We start from the raw sequence: 21968 nt of genomic DNA, 5'->3' as shown, positions 1-21968 counted from the left end.
CTACGCAATTTAAGTGATATCATCATAAATTTTTCAGAATAACTTCCTGAAATGGCATTTAATTTAAATACCTGAAAACATAATAATAGCAAATATATGTCCGAAGCCCAAAATCGTGCGATGCGGCACATTTCATAATGATCTCTGTATGTGATGAAAATCAATGATTTTTTAATTCAATTATCCGAAAACTTTACATCACATAAATTATTGGGATGTTGAATGAACCAGTACAGGTAGAAAGAATTTCATAAAAAAAAAAAACACTTTTACTTTCAATTTGGATTTTTCTATGAAGATTGGGAAAAATATCATACATTTTGCTTGGGGAATGGGTCCGATAGGCGGACCTGTGGGTACTATAGAAAAAGCCCTGCCACATCTTGGAATTTAGTTATAAACTACTTTTACATGTACACTTAGTTCTTTTTCCAGTTTTAATTTTTAGTTTACTTTCAGTTTTTCGTAATATATTGTAAATACATGTTTTACGTGATAATTGTGGAAGTTTTATGCATTTTTTGTTTTCTTAGAATTATTAACATTTGTTACAGCTCATGTCTTCACTTATATTAAAGCACACTTATTCGGATTCTGCAGGGCGGGGGGAGGGGGGGGATATATTGTCATTGGAAAATCACTGTTTCAATTTAAGTTTATATAGATATATATATCGGATTTGTGTATAGTGTGTGGCAAGTTTGTGAGACAGCATCGAGTCCGTGATATAGGTAGGTGCAATGTTATGCATTTTAACCGACTAGTATATGATAGAAATATTCACCAAACTCAGTGCTGGGTAATTTGGGTAAGAAGTTGGGAGTTCAAATGAGTGGTCCATCTATTGACAGACCATAAGGACGAATAATGACCTTGATGGTAAATAGTAGGGATGCAAACGAATAGCAAAACTGATATTCGAATATTCGTTATTCTTTTGATCGAAAAATTTGAATATTTGATAACCAAAATGAATATCTAAAAAAATGTAGTAAACTACTGTTATTGTTCGCTACAGTAATAGCTGGAGCCTTTGATATAACCGGAGCACGCGACGGACCCTAATTTTCCCCAAAATTAAATTAAATAAATCCAACAAAAAGCAAAAGATTTTGAACAAACAAAAATCCAATTAATTTAAATTCCACAGCATTCATATTTGTTAACAAGGCCATGATCGTAAGTTCCCGGTTGAATGTCGTGAATCACCAGCGGATGGTCATTCAGTAGGACACGCAGCCTCGTTCTGGGATTGATCTCTACTAAAAATAACCATGGAAAAAACAAACCTACTCAGGAATTATTTAAATAATAAAAAAAATACCTGAATATTTTACTAATCTATTGTACAACAATGTTAAACTTCAAAGTCCGGACGTTATAATGAAACATGGAAAAAAGTTAAGAGCACATGACTAACACATGTCATTCATATCATTATGGCGTTTTGAGCAATATTGCAAAGCTTATTTGGCAGCCATGACACCACTTTGTTGGCTGATTCCGTTTATCCTTTACTGGCATGGTCATTAAAATTTACCGAAAATGATTGAAACTTGTTTGATGTCACTTGTCTAATAGACAATTTTCGTAAAATCTTGGGTACTGAATACTGTTTATACAAGGGCAGTAATGTCCGGTGCGTCCATGCTTCCCGGTTCATTGTTTTGAGTGGAAAACATCCTCGATTCGATGAGTATTATCACTGTTTTCTGTATGTTTCAACGATAATTTTTAGAAACGAACTTGTGCACCGAATGAAGAGCAATTGCTCGTTTACGAAGACACTTGTTTTAGATCAAAATAATGTCTGTATTAAAATATCTCGTGAAAACAATGCACGTTCTTACTAGGCTTCCCGACTCACTCAATGCATATTTTGCTTCAAAACAACTATTTAATACCGTTCTCTTGCGTACAAACCCCACCCGATGCTTTGTTCTGGGCAATAACAGTATTGCTATTGTTTTCCGAATGCAGACAGCCAATTTTGGAGTTAAATCGGCTATTTACGAAAATGCTTGCTGGTTCAGTTATCATAAAATTATACATATTGTAGCTTAGACAGGTCAAATGAGGCTCATTCAGAGTTGGGCCAGTGATACCAGGATTCATGATGGGTGGATTTATCATTTTGTATCCTGGATGTACCAATTACCGGTGTATTAAGAAACTATCCAATGGAATTTTGGCCAGGTTTCATGGAAGCTTCTTTAAATTTTACTCATATTTTAGAACAAGAGCTGTCACAGAGATAGCATGCTCGACTATTCCGCCGCTTTTCAGAGTAAGGATTGAAAAGTTTTGGGAAACATGCATGGATCTCTGTTAGATTAGATTTCAATGCAATACATATAATGTGCTGAGATATTAACATAAATGTGGTTACATGCAAAATTTTAACCAGAATTTTTAAGTGTAATAATAAAGGGCCATTATTTGCAAAATACAGTTATCTAACTTGGTTATTCAATTAGTTTGGGTGGTTGAATACCATTGTATAAAGTCTCAATGCAATACATCAAGTAGTTGCTGAGATATTATCCTATATGAAAGATAGAGTTATCTTACTTGATTAAATTAATAAGAAGGTTAAATGGTTGGGAGCCTGTGTGTAAAGTTTCAATGCAATACATGATGTATTCCCTGAGGTATTGACTTAAAAGTGGTTACATGCAAAACCTAAGATAAGCTAGTTAAATAAAAAGTATGAAAAAAAGTTAACAATAAAAAAAAAAAAATAATCCAAAATATTTTCCCCATTTTTACCAAAACAATATTATTTTATCCTTATCAAAGGATCCCACCACCATTTTCTGGAATTCAATATTGGCATCTTTATTCAACATTAAAAAGTCAGAAGTTTAGTCAAGTGGCAGTGCTCCCAAAAAGCACATGCTTAGTGATGACGTAATCAACAAGATGGATGACGACAGTCAAAATTTGTTTGTGAATTATTCAAAATTTATTCATTGATTGTTATATATATGAATTGAAAAAGTTCAAAAAGTATGTTTCCAATGAATTTTGATATAATAAATGTGTTTTTTTACCCTTAGGAACTACATATTTATTGTAAGTTTCATATTGACATCACAGGGGCAGGTTGCGTTGTTTTGAAACACCACGCCTCCGTCCGTTTTTGTTTTTTTTATCAATTTTTTTTTATCAATTTTTAGTAAGAATATGATGTGGTAACTGTAACTTGTGAAAATTGGCAAAAAAATAAAAAAAAAAATTTTTTATTTTATTATCTTTGTAAAAGGTGACGACTTGGCCCTGAATATCCATATATTTGCCGACATGACCCTGTTTAAGAAGCCATAACTTTATCAAATCTTAACCAAACTCTATATTTTTGTACTTTCCTTGTAGAGATAGTGTCAATCTTTAAGAAAATGTACAGTTTTAACGAAAACAAATGCAATTTCAAACCCATATTTCCTAAAACATGTTACTCGACAAACCAACTATCCGCTAATTTCACCGAAATTTTCCAGACTAAAATGCATTATCCCGCTATTGCATTATCAATTCAACCACAGGGATGATAAAATTCCGGATTAATCCGGAATTCCGGATTTAAGGCCTCACGGATCGATTTTGAGATTAATGTAAATCCGTTGAGTTTTTTCTAGGGGGGAGGGGTACAGGGAGCGAATCCAGCTCAGTTCGAACAATATGGGTACGAAAAGTGAGTTTTCCGGAAGTGTAAAGCCGGAAATTAACGAACCTATTTACGTCTTGGCAATCGAGCTATATGATTGGTTAAGGTAGCATCCGGTGATTACGGAAATTACCGATGGGACTAGAAGACAGTATCCGGATGGTCGGATCCGGATATGACAGACGACGAAGACAAATAAACGGGTATTGGAAAATTGGAAAAAATCGACCACCACCAACTTCTAAAAACATCGATTCGTCGATTAAAAGGGTATATTTGCCATTTATTTTTAAGAGAAATTCCCGAAATGTTTTTTTTTAAATTAATAGAAAGTGATCAAACTAATAATGAATTTTGCGCATTTATCATTATTTCGGACATCCCGATTCGGATTGTGTCATAATAATCGTTTTTATTTTACAAATTTTATTTGACCGATTGAAGTTTACACTGTAAACCATTTCTTTATCATTCTCATAATATTTGAAGCATTGTTCCCAATAAGAAGTGGCTGTTGACCATAATGGGAGGTTCAAATGAAAATTGGTTTGGTTCAAATTTAAAAAAAAAAAAAAAAAAAAAATATTTTGTAGTAGTAATATATACTACATAGAGGCAGTCATTTTATTTTCTATTTGAGACAGTTCAACAAAACCTCTTGAGGACCCAGTTTGAGTGAGATTTAAATTCTATAGTTGTAATTTCCAGGTATGTTGATGGTTACAAAAGTCAGGGATGAACAGACACCTCAGCCAGTGCATCCAGTTGTTCCTGTCAATGACTGACAATTCAATCCAGAGGCCATGATACTTGGATTTAAGCATTTAAGTCCCATTTGGATATTACTTGGAATAATATATATAATAATTAATAACATTATATTCTCATCAAATGTGCAGAAAATGGAATAAATGCTCTTTATATGATACATAAAAATTGAATAATTAACACTTCTACAATAAACATTTGCAAGCATGATTATCGATATGTTGTTCATTATTATAAATCAAACATCCCACAGTGTAGACTGTTCATACACAGGCATTGATCATAGCCAGTTGAGTTTTATGTGGACTACTGAACCAAAATGTCAGGTACATGTCTAATGCCTGTGACTTCAGGTAAAAAAAAGTAAATTTAACTTTGTTTAAAGACAAAGGTGTTAAACTTCACTGCTAAGATTCCTGATAATTGTTCTGATTTTGGATGTCTCGCGTTGAACATAAACCGAAAGGTGTACTCCTTAAACACTATTCTAAGGCAAAAAAGGGTATTAGAATCCCTGAAATACGGAAAGCTTCGGAAGGCTTCGCCCCCCTTGTCCCCCCATCAGGGCTTTGCCCTGGACCCATCGGGTTCCTTAAGCGGCCCCCTTAACCCCAAGCAGACATTTTCAGGATTGGCAACTTGGCTCTGTTATCATCCCTGTCAACCCTTAAAGCTAAACAAATGTCTTGCTGAGTGATATTCAATGTATCTTTGATAAAAAGTGTAGTTTATACATGTAAACATGTTTTATAGTCAATTTCATTGATGTTTTGTATGCACAGCATGTAAGATTTAAATTGTGTGTTTAATATTTAAACTGTGTGTTTAATTAAAACTTTGAGTGTATTAAAACATGCATAAATAGCAGTTTAAAAATTTAAAATGTCAAGTAAATGATATTAATTTTCAATGTTTTTACTCTTTTTTTTCTTCTTTTTTTTCGACCACCCTGGACATTTTTTTCATTTAAATTCTTGTAAACCAAAAAAAAAAGTGGCCTAAACATACGATACCGGAAGTGCTCTTCATGAACTAGATTTTCGGATTACACCGGTAATTGGTAACCACCGGTATTTCGTACGTTGGGGATACCCATGTGCCATGTGTAACATTTTTTTCATGGATATAATATAGTCCAAATAATTGTACGTCGACGGATTTTTTTTAGATTTTTGATATGGCAAATCCTTCACGTACAAATTGTTTAGTATCAAAAGTGGGTAGTTGTTCCGATCAGGATTTCGGGTTAAAGCATATAGCGTCTATAAAATTTCATAAAAACAAGAAATATTACCAGATAATGTTATTTTATATTAGTTCCGTACACAAAAAAATAAATATCCAACTTATAATTATGAGTTTGATGCCTTTTTTTCATTTCATTCTGTCAAAACATAACGATATATACATGAAGGGCACCTGCAAGGCTTTAGGGCACAGTTTTAAATCGCTCGGATCATTTCGGCCATGGCCGAGTTGTTACGATTGTATAACGAGGTCTATCTCGAAGCTTTGTCGGAGGAGGCCGAGCTATTACGATTGTATCGAGTTGTTCCCCTTCGCATAATTGTTGTCTGTGTCAGTCAACTTTTGTTTTATTGGAAAGGTAAACAACTTGTTTTAATGCACTAAATGCTTGTTTAGTGCAAAATAACATAAATTTTTCACTTACATGGTAAAATATGAATATAACTCTTTATGATCAATTTCAACCATAAAATACTTCACTTAAAACAATTTCAATATTTTTAAAACACCCCCGTTTTTTGCACATTCCCGTGTAGACGTTAGGGATTGGAAGAATCCCGTTAACACGTCTATTATTTTAGACTAGGATATAATAATAATGTTTTTTTATGTTGAATTAAAAATCTGTTAATGATTTTTTTTAAAGAGTATAACACTTCACTTCATGAAACGAAAAAATGATTCATATATGTTACAAAGAAACTTTTTTAATTTATACCGTCAGACACTGATGGGGACGGTTTTGCTGCCGAAATGATCGGAGATGTGGACGATTTTGAAAGTTCTGCCGCTAGTCCTTCTCGTTCCTTCTTTCGGGCGGCTAACTTAGCTTTTAAACTACTCGTCTTTGATTTGAGAGCTTGAATTTCATTCCATGCGTCAGACATTATGTCTCTATTTGTCTCTGTTATAAATCGCTAAAATTATAATTTTCATTTCATGGGAGCAGCCATATTGAAAAATAGATAATTCTCGAATGACGCGTTGTTCCGAATTTATTCAGCGTCATCATCCTCATCCTCATTATGCTCCATCTCATCATCATAACCGCCTTCCTCATCTTCCTTCTCAACATGATTATACCCTTCATCATCATCATCATCATCATCATCATCATCATCATCATCATCATCATCATCATCATCATCATCATCATCATCATCATCATCATCATCGGTAGCTGCAGCAGCAGCGGCAAAACAACCACCTCCACAACATCATTCCCCTAATAATGATTGTAATATGACATTTTAACTTACGCATGAGAGTGCTTCAATATTATGTTATGTTATATATAAAACATTTAAGATTAAACACATTTACAAAGGCAGTAATGTCAGGTGCGTCCATGCTTCCCGGTTCGTCATTGTTTTGAGTGGAAAACGTCCTCGATTCGGTGAGTATTTCCACTGTTTTATATATGTTTCAACGATAGTTTTTGGACTAGGGCACTTGTCTTTTACAATGATTGTTCAAAGTTACAATGGCCCTGTGGGTTAAAGATGCTCTGTCCATGGGGTAACAGGTTTTGTACATAATAGGGTTATAAGTACTGCATACAATGATTGTTCAAAGTTACAATGGCCCTGTGGGTTAAAGATGCTCTGTCCATGGGGTAACAAGTTTTGTACATAATAGGGTTATAAGTACTGCGTTTTGATCCAGAACGTTGTATTCGACTCAAGTAGATTTTTGCAGATTCGGTTTTCACAAGGCACAAGTCGAGTAAAATCAAAATCTACAAAAAAAAACTACCAGAATCGAATATGACATTCCGCCATATCCGGATCAAAACGCAGTACTAATAATCCTTTTATTATATACATTACTGATTAGATCACTTAGAAGCCACATCTTTGCATAATAAATTGCATTTTAAGGATGCACTCATTGGTTTAATGACGTCAATTTAATATTGCGCAACATACTTGTTATGACGTGACGTCACAAGAGTGGTATATGGCCGTATTGCACTGGAGCGGAGTATGGGTTAAAGTATTTTGTGATATGTATTGCATGTGGATTGATGATGGGTATATAATAAAGAATATGATTATGTTTGGTATTCCATTCTCACAAGCAGTGTGATGAACTGCTGACACCATGTTATGAAGGAAATTTTATAACAATTGCATGCGTGTGCTTTTTATAAATCTACGATGGAAATTGCGGAAGTTACAGCGAAAAATAAACTTTCGCACAACGTAGACTCTAACCGTCATGTTTCAAAAACGGAAACAAGGAGTTTTGATTTAAATAAGAAGAAGGCGATCAGGAAGAAAATGGAGGCGACCGAAGTGAATGATGTGGAAATAATAAATACGGGCGGTGGAATAAAGATCATGCTGAATACTGGTGCGTACGAACTTTTAAAAGTGTCGGCGGAACATTTTTACGCATCTGAAAACGACACGTTCCAGTTTCAAAAGATTCCAGTGACAGATAAAAAAGGAAACATTGTGGAAACGAAGTTTAAAGTTAGCAGTGGTAAGTCTCATATCTATACCTTAAATATGTACCACACGAAGTCAAGTTGCCTTGTGAACGGTAAGCAGGTGGCTCAGTTCATAGATGCCGACTTCCCAAACCTGATTCAAGGAATAGAAAGCTGCTTAGAAGTTAGCAACTCGTCTATAGAAGATGTTAACTCACAATTGAAATCCCTCCTTCATCAGTATAAAGCGATCAGTGTCCCCGAAACCCCTACAGAAGACCTGTCTATACAAGTGCGTGATTCACTCCCATTGGCAACTGCAGCCAGTAATGTTATATTACTGTCCGATCACTCCAGTTTAGATTCACAAAATGATGAAGGCAGCTCTAATGAAAATGGCCCCGATCACTGTGACGCCAATTATGACAAGTACATCGGCCTACTCCAATCAATTGCCGAGTCCGTCAAAAATCTGCACCATAGCCTTGAAAGCCATATACAAATGACGGATATAAATTTTGGCCAGATCCGGGATGAGATCCAAAGTGTGAAAAAGCAGATTATTTGTGAAAACAAGCACAACGTGTTACAAATTGATGATGTAAATACCACAGCAAATGACATTAGACAAAATGTAATCAAAAACTTCGACAGCCTAACTAAAAGACTGCAACAAATAACAGACTTGATTAAAACTATGCCGGTCAAAAATCTCTCTACTGCCGGAAAACCAACTTCACCTAACACAGTTCCAACAGAGCGACCAGCTCAGAGTTCAATTACTAAAATACCGGAAAGGACAAAGACTCTATTAATAGGTAGCTCAATTGTGAAAGGGATACAGCCCCCTGGTTTATCTACAAACGTAGAACTCGTCAAGATCAGCGGCGCGAAAATTAGGGACGTGGCTCAGAGGCTGAATGAAATTGACACACGTCACTATAACGACGTCATCATACACGTTGGCGGAAATGACGTCAGTGACGGAAAACAGCCCGACGCGTCTTACCGCGAAATTTTGAACGTCACACAGAAACTACAGGAGCAGCGTTGTAAAGTCCACCTCTGTACCGTCTGTCCACGCAGAGACGCCGACGTTTCGGAGTTTAACAGCAGGGTGCGACAAGTAAGCCGGGAAACAGGAGCCGATCTCATCGACTGCTACCAGGCGTTCGTCTACGGAAACGGAGATACAGTGATACCATACTTTACCCGCGACGGAATTCATCTCACTGAGCAGGGATCGAGAACACTAGTTGCGACTGTAAACAGTCGAGTTCATATTATTCGTGATAGAGACGGTAACCAGAAGACACACAGAACACAGAGACACTTTAACACACCTCCAACGCAGACGTGGGGCACGTTTCCCAGACAATCTAGGAATAACTTTCATTTCAGAATGGTAAAAAATGGAAGATATTCCCAATAGGATAAGCATGACAGACACTCTATTGATTTAACTCGTTCTTGCAATAGATATCATCATTTAGCTAATATATGCCAGGAATGTAATGAGGTAATATGTTCATGCAGTTGTTTTAGGCAAGTTATGTGTGTTGACCAAATTGAAACGTGTAAAAACATCGAAAGTATACATTCTGAGTTAACATACGACGTCTGGCAAAATGAGAATAGATCTAGCACAAATTGTATCGAAAATAATGTTGCGTTATACGGTCACGTCAACTCGCTAGGAACCGATATTAAATCTGATAAAATTATTACCGATACCGATAACAACGTAAGCACCATAATAAGCCAAAAATGCTGTCAACTAAATTGCACGAGTGTGTTGGGCGGTAGTCATAATTCGCAGTGTATTAATACAAATATGGAAACAAATGGAAACACATATACTCCAGCAGCCTCTTCTCAAGGTGACACTGTGTTCATGTTTGATAAGAAGGGTGTTCGGTGTGCACACTTAAACGTATGTCATTTGCTTCCGAAACTTGAGAAAATTATATACCACCTTTGTCAATCGTATTCGCCAAATATATTAGGTTTATGTGAAACTTTTTTACACGCAGATATCAATGACAATATGCTGCAAGTTAAGAATTACACGTTTGAAAGGAAAGACCGAGAACATAAAAAGGGAGGGGGTATTCTTGTTTACGTGAACAATAATATACAGTACCGTAGACGTCTAGATCTCGAGGTAAATGACATTGAATCGATTTGGCTTGAAATTAATGGTCTATATTGCAAATCGTTCTTAATCAATTTCATTTATCGACCTCCGAACTCCCAACAAAAATGGATTGACTTATATGATAAGCAGTTAGAAATAGCTGATAGTTCTAATATTGGGTTTCATTTAATTGGAGATTTTAATATCAATTATTCGCCGGAAAGTGGCAAATATAACAACACTAAATGGGCAGATCTTACCACGAAGTATGGCTTGGAACAATTAATCAAATCACCAACAAGAATTTCAAAAAATAACTCTACTATAATAGATCATTTATATACGAATATGAGTAATCATGTAACTGAATGGTGTGTGTCTCACTTATCACTAAGTGACCACTTTCCCGTTTGTTTCACACATTCTATTACAGACAAATTACCAAAATTGGCCCCTAATAGCCATACAGTTATACAATATAGATCTTTTAAGAAATTTGAAAAAGAAGCTTTTCAGGCAGAATTGATGTTTTCAGGACTGGATGAAATAGACTCATTGTCAAATTCCAATGATGCACTGAAAAGATTTTATGAAATTCTAAATGGCATTTTATCTAAACATGCCCCAGTCAAAGATAAACGTGTGAAACGCGAGAATCAGCCTGATTGGTTTACTGAGGAAATTATATCTATAATAAATCACAGGGATAAATGCCGAAAAACTGGCAACATAGACCAGTATAAAATACTTAGAAATAAAGTAACTTCTATGATAAAGAAAAGTAAAAAGAATTTTTTCAACAATGCAATAAAAGACAATAAAAATCCGACATATTTATGGAAAAATCTAAAAGATATTTCACATTTGAATCAATCAACTGTGACAGCATTACCTCATAAAATGACATTTAATGCATTTCCGGTTGAAGATCCGTCAAATATTGTAAACGAATTAAACAGTCATTTTGTAAGCATTTCAAACATTATAAATAAAACAAAGTTTTTGAATACAAATTTTAGAAACTTAAAACATATTCTAGATACAAAACTAGGTACAAATAGGTTTGAGATTAAACATATTACCCCTTATGAAGTCCATACTATTATTGATAAATTAAATGTTGGAAAGGCCACAGGCATAGATGGAGTAGGCCCCAAAATTTTGAAGCAATGTGGTGATACTATTACACCTTGTATAGCATCAATTATCAACAGTAGTATAGCGCATGGAGTTTTCCCTGATAAACTGAAAGAAGCACGAGTAATACCAATTTTCAAGTCGGGCAACAAAGAGGACCCCAATAATTACCGCCCCATTTCAATACTCCCAACTATATCAAATATCTTTGAAAGGCATATAGCGACACAGGTACAGTTGTACTTTGAGAAAACCGATGTCATACACAAAACACAATCTGGATTTAGAAAACACCATTCATGTAACACTGCTCTAATAAGACTTATAGATACTTGGCTTAAAGATGTTGACAGTGGTAAACTAGTTGGTGCGATATTTTTGGATTTGAGAAAAGCTTTCGATTTAGTTGATCATGAAATTCTTCTTTATAAATTGAAACTGTATCATTTTTCTGAAATAGCATTGAATTTGTTTAAATCATATCTTGAAAATAGAAACCAAATTGTAAAGATTGGCAAAATTAAATCGCAAAAACTCACTGCTACATCTGGGGTACCCCAGGGTTCCATACTGGGACCCTTGCTTTTTATTTTATACATAAATGATATTGCAGTTATGCATCCAACATTAAATATAGATCTATATGCAGATGACTCAACACTTTATGAATCTGGATATCAGTTGACGGATATTCAAAATAAATTACAACATCATTTAAATTATGTTAATAAGTGGTGTCAACTAAATAATATGTCATTGCATCCTTCCAAGACTAAATGCATGTTATTAGGGTCTGCAAATAAATTAAAAAACACTGGGAATCTTGAACTTTGTATTAATGATGTTCAAATAGTTAATGTTGTTGTGCAAAAGTTATTAGGGTTGTATATAGATAATACACTAAACTGGCATGTGCAAATCGATTATGTTTGTAAAAATCTGAATAAGAAAATTGCACTTCTAAAAAATATAATATATTTCCTCACACCTGATACAAAACGAATGTTTTACAATGCATATATTCTGCCAAATTTTGATTACGGCTGCTTGGTCTGGGGCAAGGGAACCAATTCATATGTGAATAAAATAAATAACTTACAAAAACGAATTGCAAAAATCATACTTGGTAAATCTAAACGAGATTCATCAACAAATCTATTTAAAGAACTAAAATGGCTAAACTTCTCGGATAGATGTAAATACCACGCAGCAGTATTAGTTAACAAGACGTTGAATAGCATGGCTCCATCATATATGTCAGAATTAGTAACAGTTTCAGACAATAATGTATATATGCTAAGATCAATGGCACACAAAGATATTGTTTTACAAACTAGACCTCGTACTAATTATATGAAAGCATCGTTTACATATTACAGCAGAAATGTTTGGAATAATATACATTTGGAAATACGAGAATCAAAAAACTTTAATACGTATAAAATAAAGGTCAAACAATACCTCATAGGAAACTTGTGATTATACAAATTGTGATGTTTTATTCATAATTATATTTAACTGAGAGTATCTGTCTAATATTGATTCAACATCATCATCATGTCATCATATGCATCATTATCGTCAGCATCAACAGCATACTTATAATCATCATCATCATCGTCATCGTTGTTAGCATCGTCTTCATGTTTGTCTTATGATTATTTGCCATATTTTCATTCTGTTTCAGAGGGCCATATCGAAAATAAGATTCTGTAGTTTTGTACATGATCTTAATATGTCACCTTCTTAAAATAAAGATATTATTATTATTATTATTATTATTATTATTATTATTATTATTATTATTATTATTATGTATTTAAAAGACATTTCAATATTTCATACTTGATAAACGATATTAGTCTCATCTTAGTCTACTCAACTTGCTTTGTACAAAAGTCTGCAGCAGTAATAAGAATAGCATGAGACAGAAGGCAGTGCCTAATATTTATCAACAGCACTAAGTTATCATGGTAACATTTTATATTAATTGAATACCAAGCACTAATTAAGAGGGAGAAAATAATTCTTCACTTTTCAAATAAAAACTACTTCCTAATAGCATTGTGCATGCAGTCTGACATACGTGTACAATGTAGATGTCTTTTACAAAGATTGTTCAAAGTATGGCCCTGTGGTTTAAAGCTCCCCTGAAAAAGAGGTGACAGGTTTTCAATATAGTAAATACAGTGGAAACTCACTAAACCGGACAAGGTCCGGACTGGGCAAAATTTCCGGTTTAGTGAGGATTTGATGTACGGAGTAAGTTTACTCAAAATTTAAACTGAGTGAACCTTTTAAAGGGAAGTTGAAAACTGGAATTAAATCAAAACACATAATTTAACGTAATTAACACGTAATTCAATGCTTGTAAAGTATGTTTGATTGTTTAATTAACGCACCACTCTAATTTGATTCAATCATAGAAGTCTTTAGATAAAACAACCCTCTAAAATGATCACTTAATAACCGTTTCTAGTTCTTTATTTTCTGCAACAAATAAATTAATGGTTCAATGAATTTTCTTTTCACAAGTTTGATTATCGCGCGGCAGTCAATCCACAGCGCAATCATCATTATCGATTATCGAGTTAACACAACATCGCAGGTGCAATATTCAACAACGCACCGGCTGTCAAAACAGTGACACGCGATTCGCGAATTCCTAATACACAACATCATTTTGACATGTTTGAACAAATACACGTCCGGTTTTGTGAGGTAAAATTACGTTGACAATTAACAAATTTTCTCGATTTTTTTTGTCCGGTATCCGGAATTCCCGGGTTCCGGTTTTGTAGGGATTCTTTAAAAATAGAAGGGGAAAACCGGGACTCTGAAAAAAGCCCGGTATTCCGAGGATTCCGGTTTTGTGGAGATCCGGTTTAGTGAGTTTAAGCCCGGTATTCCGAGGATTCCGGTGTTGTGGAGATCCGGTTTAGTGAATTTCCACTGTAATTACATCATTGAAAATCTTCTCTCAAACTGCAAATAACAGACCTTTGATATAAAACATTTTATCAAATTAAAGAAGTATGTGTACTTTGGTTAACATACGCATAACACGTAAATTAATTTGTACAAGTCTGATTAAACGACTTTGAGAAATTCAAAAGAATTATGACTTTATCTGATTTAACGCTTTAGCCCCACACCCCGCCCCCCGCACTCTACACACACTTAACGAGATTTGTCAAATTTCCTTTGCAGCTTGCAAGCAATTTAAGTCAAAAGTTTAAGCTAGCCCATTAAACAGTGACCCCTTGTGATGTGAGCCGATTTTTTCAATGCTTAGAACATGGTTGTCAACATTCCCCTAAATGAAGCCCTAGTCCATCAGTGCTTTCAGCACTTTGATTAGAAACGGCCTTGTGCACCGAATGAAGAGCAATTGCTCGTTTACGGAGACGCTTGTTTTATATCAAAATAATTAGGTCAGTCATATTAGATTTTGAGGTCAAACAAATTCCTGCAACATTTAGGCCTTAACTTCTTTAGGGTAAGCCTTCGTAGCACAGTGGATACAACAAAGTTGCTGATAATTTTTGATATAGCCTTATAGGTATGCAGAGTTCATTTATTATGTCATTTATATATATACTACCTTTAAGCGTCTTGTTTTTTGTCTATTTAGATTCAGGATTGATCTCTTCTTTCGCTTCATCTTTTATTCCCTGAAAATATAAATTTTATATCTGTACACCCTCTTATTTAAATGCATAATTAACAAAATTATTTTTTGTTAAACTAAAACAAATCGACTGGTAATTCGGTTAAATACAGCTAGTGTGCCATAGACCTTCCAGATTTGGGAAAACCTAGGTTCTAAAAATGTACAGAATGAACCAGCAAGCATTTTCGTAAATGAGCCGATTTAACTCCAAAATTGGCTGTCTGCATTCGGAAAACAATAGCAGTATTGTCATTGTCCAAAACAAAGCATCGGATGGGGTTTGTACGCAAGAGAAGGGTATTAAATAGTTGTTTTGAAGCAAAAAATGCATTGAGTGAGTCGGGAAGCCTTGTAAGAACGTGCATTATTTTCACGAGATATTTTAATACAGACATTATTTTGATATAAAACAAGCGTCTCCGTAAACGAGATTTTGCTCTTCATTCGGTGCACAAGGTCGTTTCTAAAAAATATCGTTGAAACATATAGAAAACAGTGGAAATACTCACCGAATCGATGACGTTTTCCACTCAAAACAATGAACCGGGGAGCATGGACGCACCTGACATTACTGCCCTTGATTTAGTCGTATAATAGTGTAGAGAAATTGGGGCGCAGGATTAAACACAGAAATGCGCGACATTCACATGGCTGCGAAACAGTGGCTCCAGCTCTTTTAGGAGCTGTATACAAAAAAGAGCCAATGACACAAGTTTCCGAGCTAGAGCAAAGACCGGCCATCATCATAAAACGTAAGTATGACTCGTTATTTTATTTAATATCACAATTATGAAGGCTTATTTGAGAAATCGGGGAATGCAGTGCCGTATAAATATGTTTAATTTGCACACGTATTTCGGTTATTCTGTAAACATATTGTAATTTTATCCGTCTTTCGGTAATAAAACATATTTCGGTAAGTCCAGTATTCCACATAGAGATAGAGCAACGCAGATAATACCGTGAATATAGACAGAGAGGTTTTGCAACGCGCAGAAAACAAACACGAAGAAGGCTATGCGCCAGTTATTATGATTTCTTTATTGGTGTAACATAACATGAACATATTAACATCTGATTCATAGTTCTCTCCCTTGTTGTTAATTTTGCCATTTTTATTGGTTTAAACTTCGAAAACAGGGTTTTAGATATTATAAATTAAGGAAAACTTTCTCAAAATTTGTTAATGGTCATTATAATCTGATATCAAAGTACAATAGTAGTCTTAAATCGCTGATTGCTAATAGTATTGCTCATCCCGATTTTTGTGGTGATGTTTTAAAGAAAATTCATCAAATTAAAATGTTTCCAGCAGGTCATTGGGCTGATAGACTCAATGAATAAATTGGAAATTTAAATCGTGGATATAAAGGCAATACTTTGAATGAAGAGTACTTGCCTTCTAGTTTTTGAAGATGAATTCCTGAAACAAAATATAGGGTTGAATATAGCATCCTTACATGCCGTATTTTCCTGACTATAAGGCGATCCGCTTATAAGACGACCCCCATACTTTGCCCATGAAATCTGGTGTTTTTGTCTAGACTCGTTTATAAGACGGGGTAGAATTTTAAAGCAAATCCGGCACTTGAAATTCCCCAAGTCTGTGATAATGTTCAAGCTTAACAGTCAAATATCAACTAAATTTGTTCATTTGCTTCGGATTAATGATTTTTATTTTCCGATGGTATGCTATGTTTGAACCAGCCTAGACGCAATATTGGGATTTAAGTGGGTTCATAGGTATTTGATTGACCTATTTAAATACAAACCATTGCAGTGCATCTTTGATCTTTACACAGCTCGTGCTGTGACGTCACAAATTGTACTGTTTGATCTGCAGCCGACAAACAGAACAAATTCCATTACATGTGTTAATGAGTTATATTTTCGCAAGTGTTTGTTTGGATTGCAGTTGATGGGACTTAAATTTTGAGTAATAAATAACAATTGATGATTGCGGATAAATTAATATAACGATTAATGAAATATGTATTGAAATCTGCTAGTTACATGCATGTGCATGATATATGCAAAGCCTCATATAGTAAGGAAAAAGTAAGTTTTATTTACGACATAGAAAAAATAACAATGCATTTAAAAAAAAAAAAAAAATTGTCAAAATATTTTTATTTTAAAGGTAACAAAATATGTCTCCTGTGAAAAACAACGTGTTTGGACCGATAACATGTGTTATATTGAGTGTTCATCGTAGCGAAACAAAGCAGATCTATGGTCGTCTTAATCCGATGGGTGTGATCGTGTCACTTTTACTGGGGTGTCATCCACAGACAATACATCACTGCAGTCAGTTGAATACCTTATGTTGAATATTCCTGATTATGACTCTATTCTTTATGAAATTCTTTGGCTGACTCAGAAAGCACACATTTTTGCGTAGATATCTGCAAACCAATGATATAAGATGTCTGACAAAAAATCAGATTGTAGATTTTCATATTTCCATTCAAAAATTAATGTTTTACTAAAGGTTTAAGAAAAATACATAAAACATCAATTTTTGAACTTAAATATAAAAATATGCGATCTAACATTTTGTGAGCAGTCTTATATAACTGGTTTCTATGGATTTTCGCAAAAATTGGCTCGTTCCAAGAGAAAAAAAAGTTGTCAAAACGTTCAATCTGTGAGAGTGCAGCTTTAAATGGGTTGAATAATAATAATGATAGTGCAAACAGCAATTTATAATAATAATGTTATTTTCTGAAAGATTTTCTGACACTGTGTGCTAAAGATCCAGGTTGCGCTAAAAATACAGGTGTACCTCAAAGGTTGAGGTCACGCTTAGAGGTCAAAGGTTTAAATTATTACTGTTTATAGGACTTGTCAGGGCCACCTGTTATCCATACATTACAGGATCTTCTCCAAAATTGACATGAATGTTCATCAAGGCGGCATGTCGCATACAAGACCAGGTGTGTCAAAGGTCAAGGTCACACTTCGAGGCTAAATGTCAAAATGAGTGAAGTGTTAAGTTATAGCGCTGGAGAGGAATATTTCATAGAAGTTTTGAGTGACCCGGGTGCTGATGTCAGAGAATTGTTTGAACTATTTAGTCTAACATCTATTTAGCCTAACATTTTTTATATTAAAGTTTGAATTATTAAGTTGTGAACCTTAAATTGACGAATTAACAGACTTGATCTTTGATAAAAGTATGAACAAAATGGGAATCTCAATTATTTATGCAATAATGCACTTCACTGGCAATCAATTTAAACTCAGTAATACAAGATACACATAAAAACACTACAATCAAATAAATTATTTATTAATACTATTATTTAAAATTTTACTAACTACTTCTACTGATGCAGCGGCATAAATGTACTTCCAAGGTTGTTTTCAATGGAAAATGGCTGAGGTGTTCCGAATGGGGGTATCACTTCAGGACTTTTTTCACAAAACCATGGATAAAATAAACTACAAGACATGCAACATGACTGAGAAGGAATAAAACTAAATTCACAACAGAAAACAAGAGCTGTCACAGTATGTGACGAATGCCCCCGAATGTGACATTGACCAATGAACAAAGTCAGTACATGAAAAGTTGATCTTGCCTTTACGTGTCAAATACATATGGCAAGTTATTTTAAATTGCCTCTAAACAAAAATATCACGCAAACTTGACAACCTTCATTGTTATGTCCTTATAAGCAGTATTCCATTGTGAATAAACACTAAGTGTGACCTTGACCTTAGAGGTAGGGACACGGGTCTTGCACGCGACACGTCGTCTTGGTATGTGGAACACATGTGGCAAGTTATTTTAAAATCTGTCCATACAAGGGAAAGTTACAGCCCGGACACAAGTTATTGAGCCGGACACACGGACGGACGGTGCGATTTTAATATGCCCACTTTTGGGGGCATAAAAATACATATGATCTCATGTACAAAAGCATTGGATATTTTTTATCAAAAATAATATGCGATTTTCTTATGTTAATAATATATATATCCATTGTGAATTCCTAAATAAAATGTGCTTTAACCAAACTTTTGTGTATCTAAGATAATCGACTCTTTTAAATGTCAAACTAAGTCCGATTACACGATTGTCTCCCGTGACATAACACATGGATAACGATAACCACACCCAAGGATCAAGACCGAGGTAAACGATCCGAGGTGAATGGTCCGAGCTAGGGTAAGCTTGGCTATGTCATACACGTGTCCCGGTTGTGTTTTGCTCTCAACGTTTTTTTTTACTCCTGGTGTATTGCTCGTTTTTTTGCCCTGATTAATTTCTCCTGGTTAATTGCCCCTGGCTATTTCCCCTCATTCTACTACTTTTCCATTATGGAAAATACCAGGAGATAACAAATTCAATATGAAGGATAGGATTACAACTCTTGGGTACTGCACTTCCTCTTATTTTCATCTCAACATTTTAAGTTTCATTTCAATCCCTTTAGTACTTTCAGACAAGCACCCATTATGGAAACATATTAAGGGGAGGTGTTTAAGGGAAGATAACTAAAGATTTATTACAGGGCAGGATTATTGTTCTTATGCACTGCACTTCCACTCATTGCCATCTATCTATATTTCAAGTTTCATTTCAATCCCTTAGGTACTTTTCAAGATATGGCCTGGACAAACTCCCATTTTCTAAAAATATCAGATGAGGTGAGTTTTAGGGGAGGTAACCCAAAATGCAGAACAGGATTATGGTTTTTGTGTACTGCCCTTCCTCTTATTGCCATCTATCTACATTTCAAGTTTCATTTCAATCCTTTAGTATTTTCCAAGATATGGCCCGGACAAGCACATATTATGAAAAAATGGTCAAGGGGAGATTACTTATTAAAACACTTCACTACACTTAATAATACATAATAAATATGCATGATGATAGGATTATGGTTCATATGCCTTGCACTTCCTCTTATTGCCACCTATCTATGTAGCAAGTTTTATATCTATCACATCAGTTTTAAAATTATTCTCCGAACAAGGGTGTGCAAGCACCAATTATGAAAAAATGGTTAAGGGGAGATAACTCAATAAATATGCATATGATTATGGTTCTTGTGCACTTCACTTCCTCTCATTGCCAAATAAATATGCATATGATTATGGTTCTTGTGCACTTCACTTCCTCTCATTGCCATTTTTGGCTATTTATACTTTGCGGAACGGAACGAAACGGAACGGAACAAACATTGAGGCACCACACGGGGCACAGCATTTTTTTTACTAATATGTAAATATATTAAATAATAATAATGATATATTGAAACTGCCTAGCGAACAGTCGATCAAGGGCTTTTTCGAACTGAACCATCTGAAAACCCACTTCTAAATGGATATTAAAATCTTCGGGACTGCAAACAGTTGTTCCGTTTCGTTCCGCAAAGTATAAATATCCCATAGAATAATGATATTTAGCGGAACGGAACGGAACAAGATTTATTTTTTCTTGTCAATGGAATTTTTCATCCTGGTATATTACAGGTACACGAATTTATTACATGCAACCTAGCTGTTTTAAAAAACTATGTTCTTGACTTAGTCAATATAGGAAATCCTATCGCCATAAAATTTATATATTTAAATGTTTTGCACTTGTTGCAGTAATTTAATATTTATTATTCATATAAACTGACGAATGAAAAAAAAATGAGTAGACAATCTAAATATTTTTGGAGATATCAGGACCTCTTTAATATGTATCGAATGGCCGTCATATCCAGTACACTCATTTTGTATTCTATAAAATTCTAAAAAATATTAATAATCATCGTAAACAAATTAAATTTGAAAACATGCTTGCCATATATAAATTGATATTAATAATTAATATTAATAAAGTTGAAATATCACTATTACAGTCAGCATTGTGTACAAACCATGTCTTCAACTTTATAAATTGTGATTCCGTTTCGTTCCGCAAAGTATAAATATCCCCTAAGATAATGATATTTAGCGGAACGGAACGGAACAAGATTTGTAGCTGCCAACTTCCCTACATGAATCAGAGGTGGAGGACAAATGATGTCAGACTAAATGTCTTATCAAATCGGCACGGAGAACATTGCCCGCCCAAGGATCGAACTTAGACACCGACGCTCCTACTTATTGATCTAAGCGGGCGGGTTGGAAACTTCTATAATTATCGTAAACAAATTCAATTTAAAAACATATAATTTGAATGTGCATGCAGTAATAAAGCTGAAATACATGTATCACTATTACAGTCAGCATTGTGTACAAACCATGTCTTCAACTCTATAAATTGTGATTCCGTTTCGTTCCGCAAAGTATAAATATCCCCTAGGATAATGATATTTAGCGGAACGGAACGGAACAAGATTTGTTATTCAATATCCATTTCCTCCTTTATAATGCTTGTATAAACTTCACATATAAATAATCATTCATGATGCATAAACAAAATCGCAGGCTACATATCCTGCTAATGAAGACTCGTCAACAAAGTGAAGAGTCTTCATTAGCAGCGCATGATAGCAGGATAACTGATTATATATAAGTGAAGTTTATACAAGCATTATAAAGGAGGAAATGAGTCATAAATAACAAATCTTGTTCCGTTCCGTTCCGCTAAATATCATTATCCTAGGGGATATTTATACTCTGCGGAACGAAACGGAATCACAATTTATAGAGTTGAAGCCATGGTTTGTACACAATGCCGACTGTAATAGTGATATTTCAACTTTTATTAGTGCATGCATATTCAAATTATATATTGCAAATGTGTTTTCAAATTTAATTTGTTTACGATAATTATATAACTTTCTAACCCGCCCGCTTAGATCAGTAGGTAGGAGCATCAGTGTCGCGAGTTCGATCCTTGGGTGGGCAATGTTCTCCATGAAGATGACAAGTCATTTAGTCTGACATCATTTGTACT

At 34.6% G+C, this 21968-nt stretch overlaps 1 protein-coding gene across 2 annotated transcripts in view; it reads right to left on the bottom strand.

Annotated features, from left to right (window-relative positions):
* The window catches only part of LOC128243281 (N6-adenosine-methyltransferase subunit METTL3-like), an 86504-nt gene extending 79853 nt beyond the window's left edge, over window positions 1-6651 (bottom strand). For both annotated transcript variants that reach the window (XM_052960946.1, XM_052960947.1), the window contains exon 1: window positions 6402-6651. In XM_052960946.1, coding sequence (XP_052816906.1) covers window positions 6402-6570 — 169 coding nt within the window. In that variant the 5' untranslated portion in view covers window positions 6571-6651. The remainder of the gene's footprint in view (window positions 1-6401) is intronic.
* Window positions 6652-21968: the final 15317 nt, after the last annotated feature.

This window comes from Mya arenaria, chromosome 8 (genome assembly GCF_026914265.1).
Source record: "Mya arenaria isolate MELC-2E11 chromosome 8, ASM2691426v1".
Taxonomy (NCBI): domain Eukaryota; kingdom Metazoa; phylum Mollusca; class Bivalvia; order Myida; family Myidae; genus Mya; species Mya arenaria.
The sequence above is the reverse complement of the archived record's forward strand: the minus strand, read 5'-3'. Positions and strand labels throughout refer to the sequence as shown.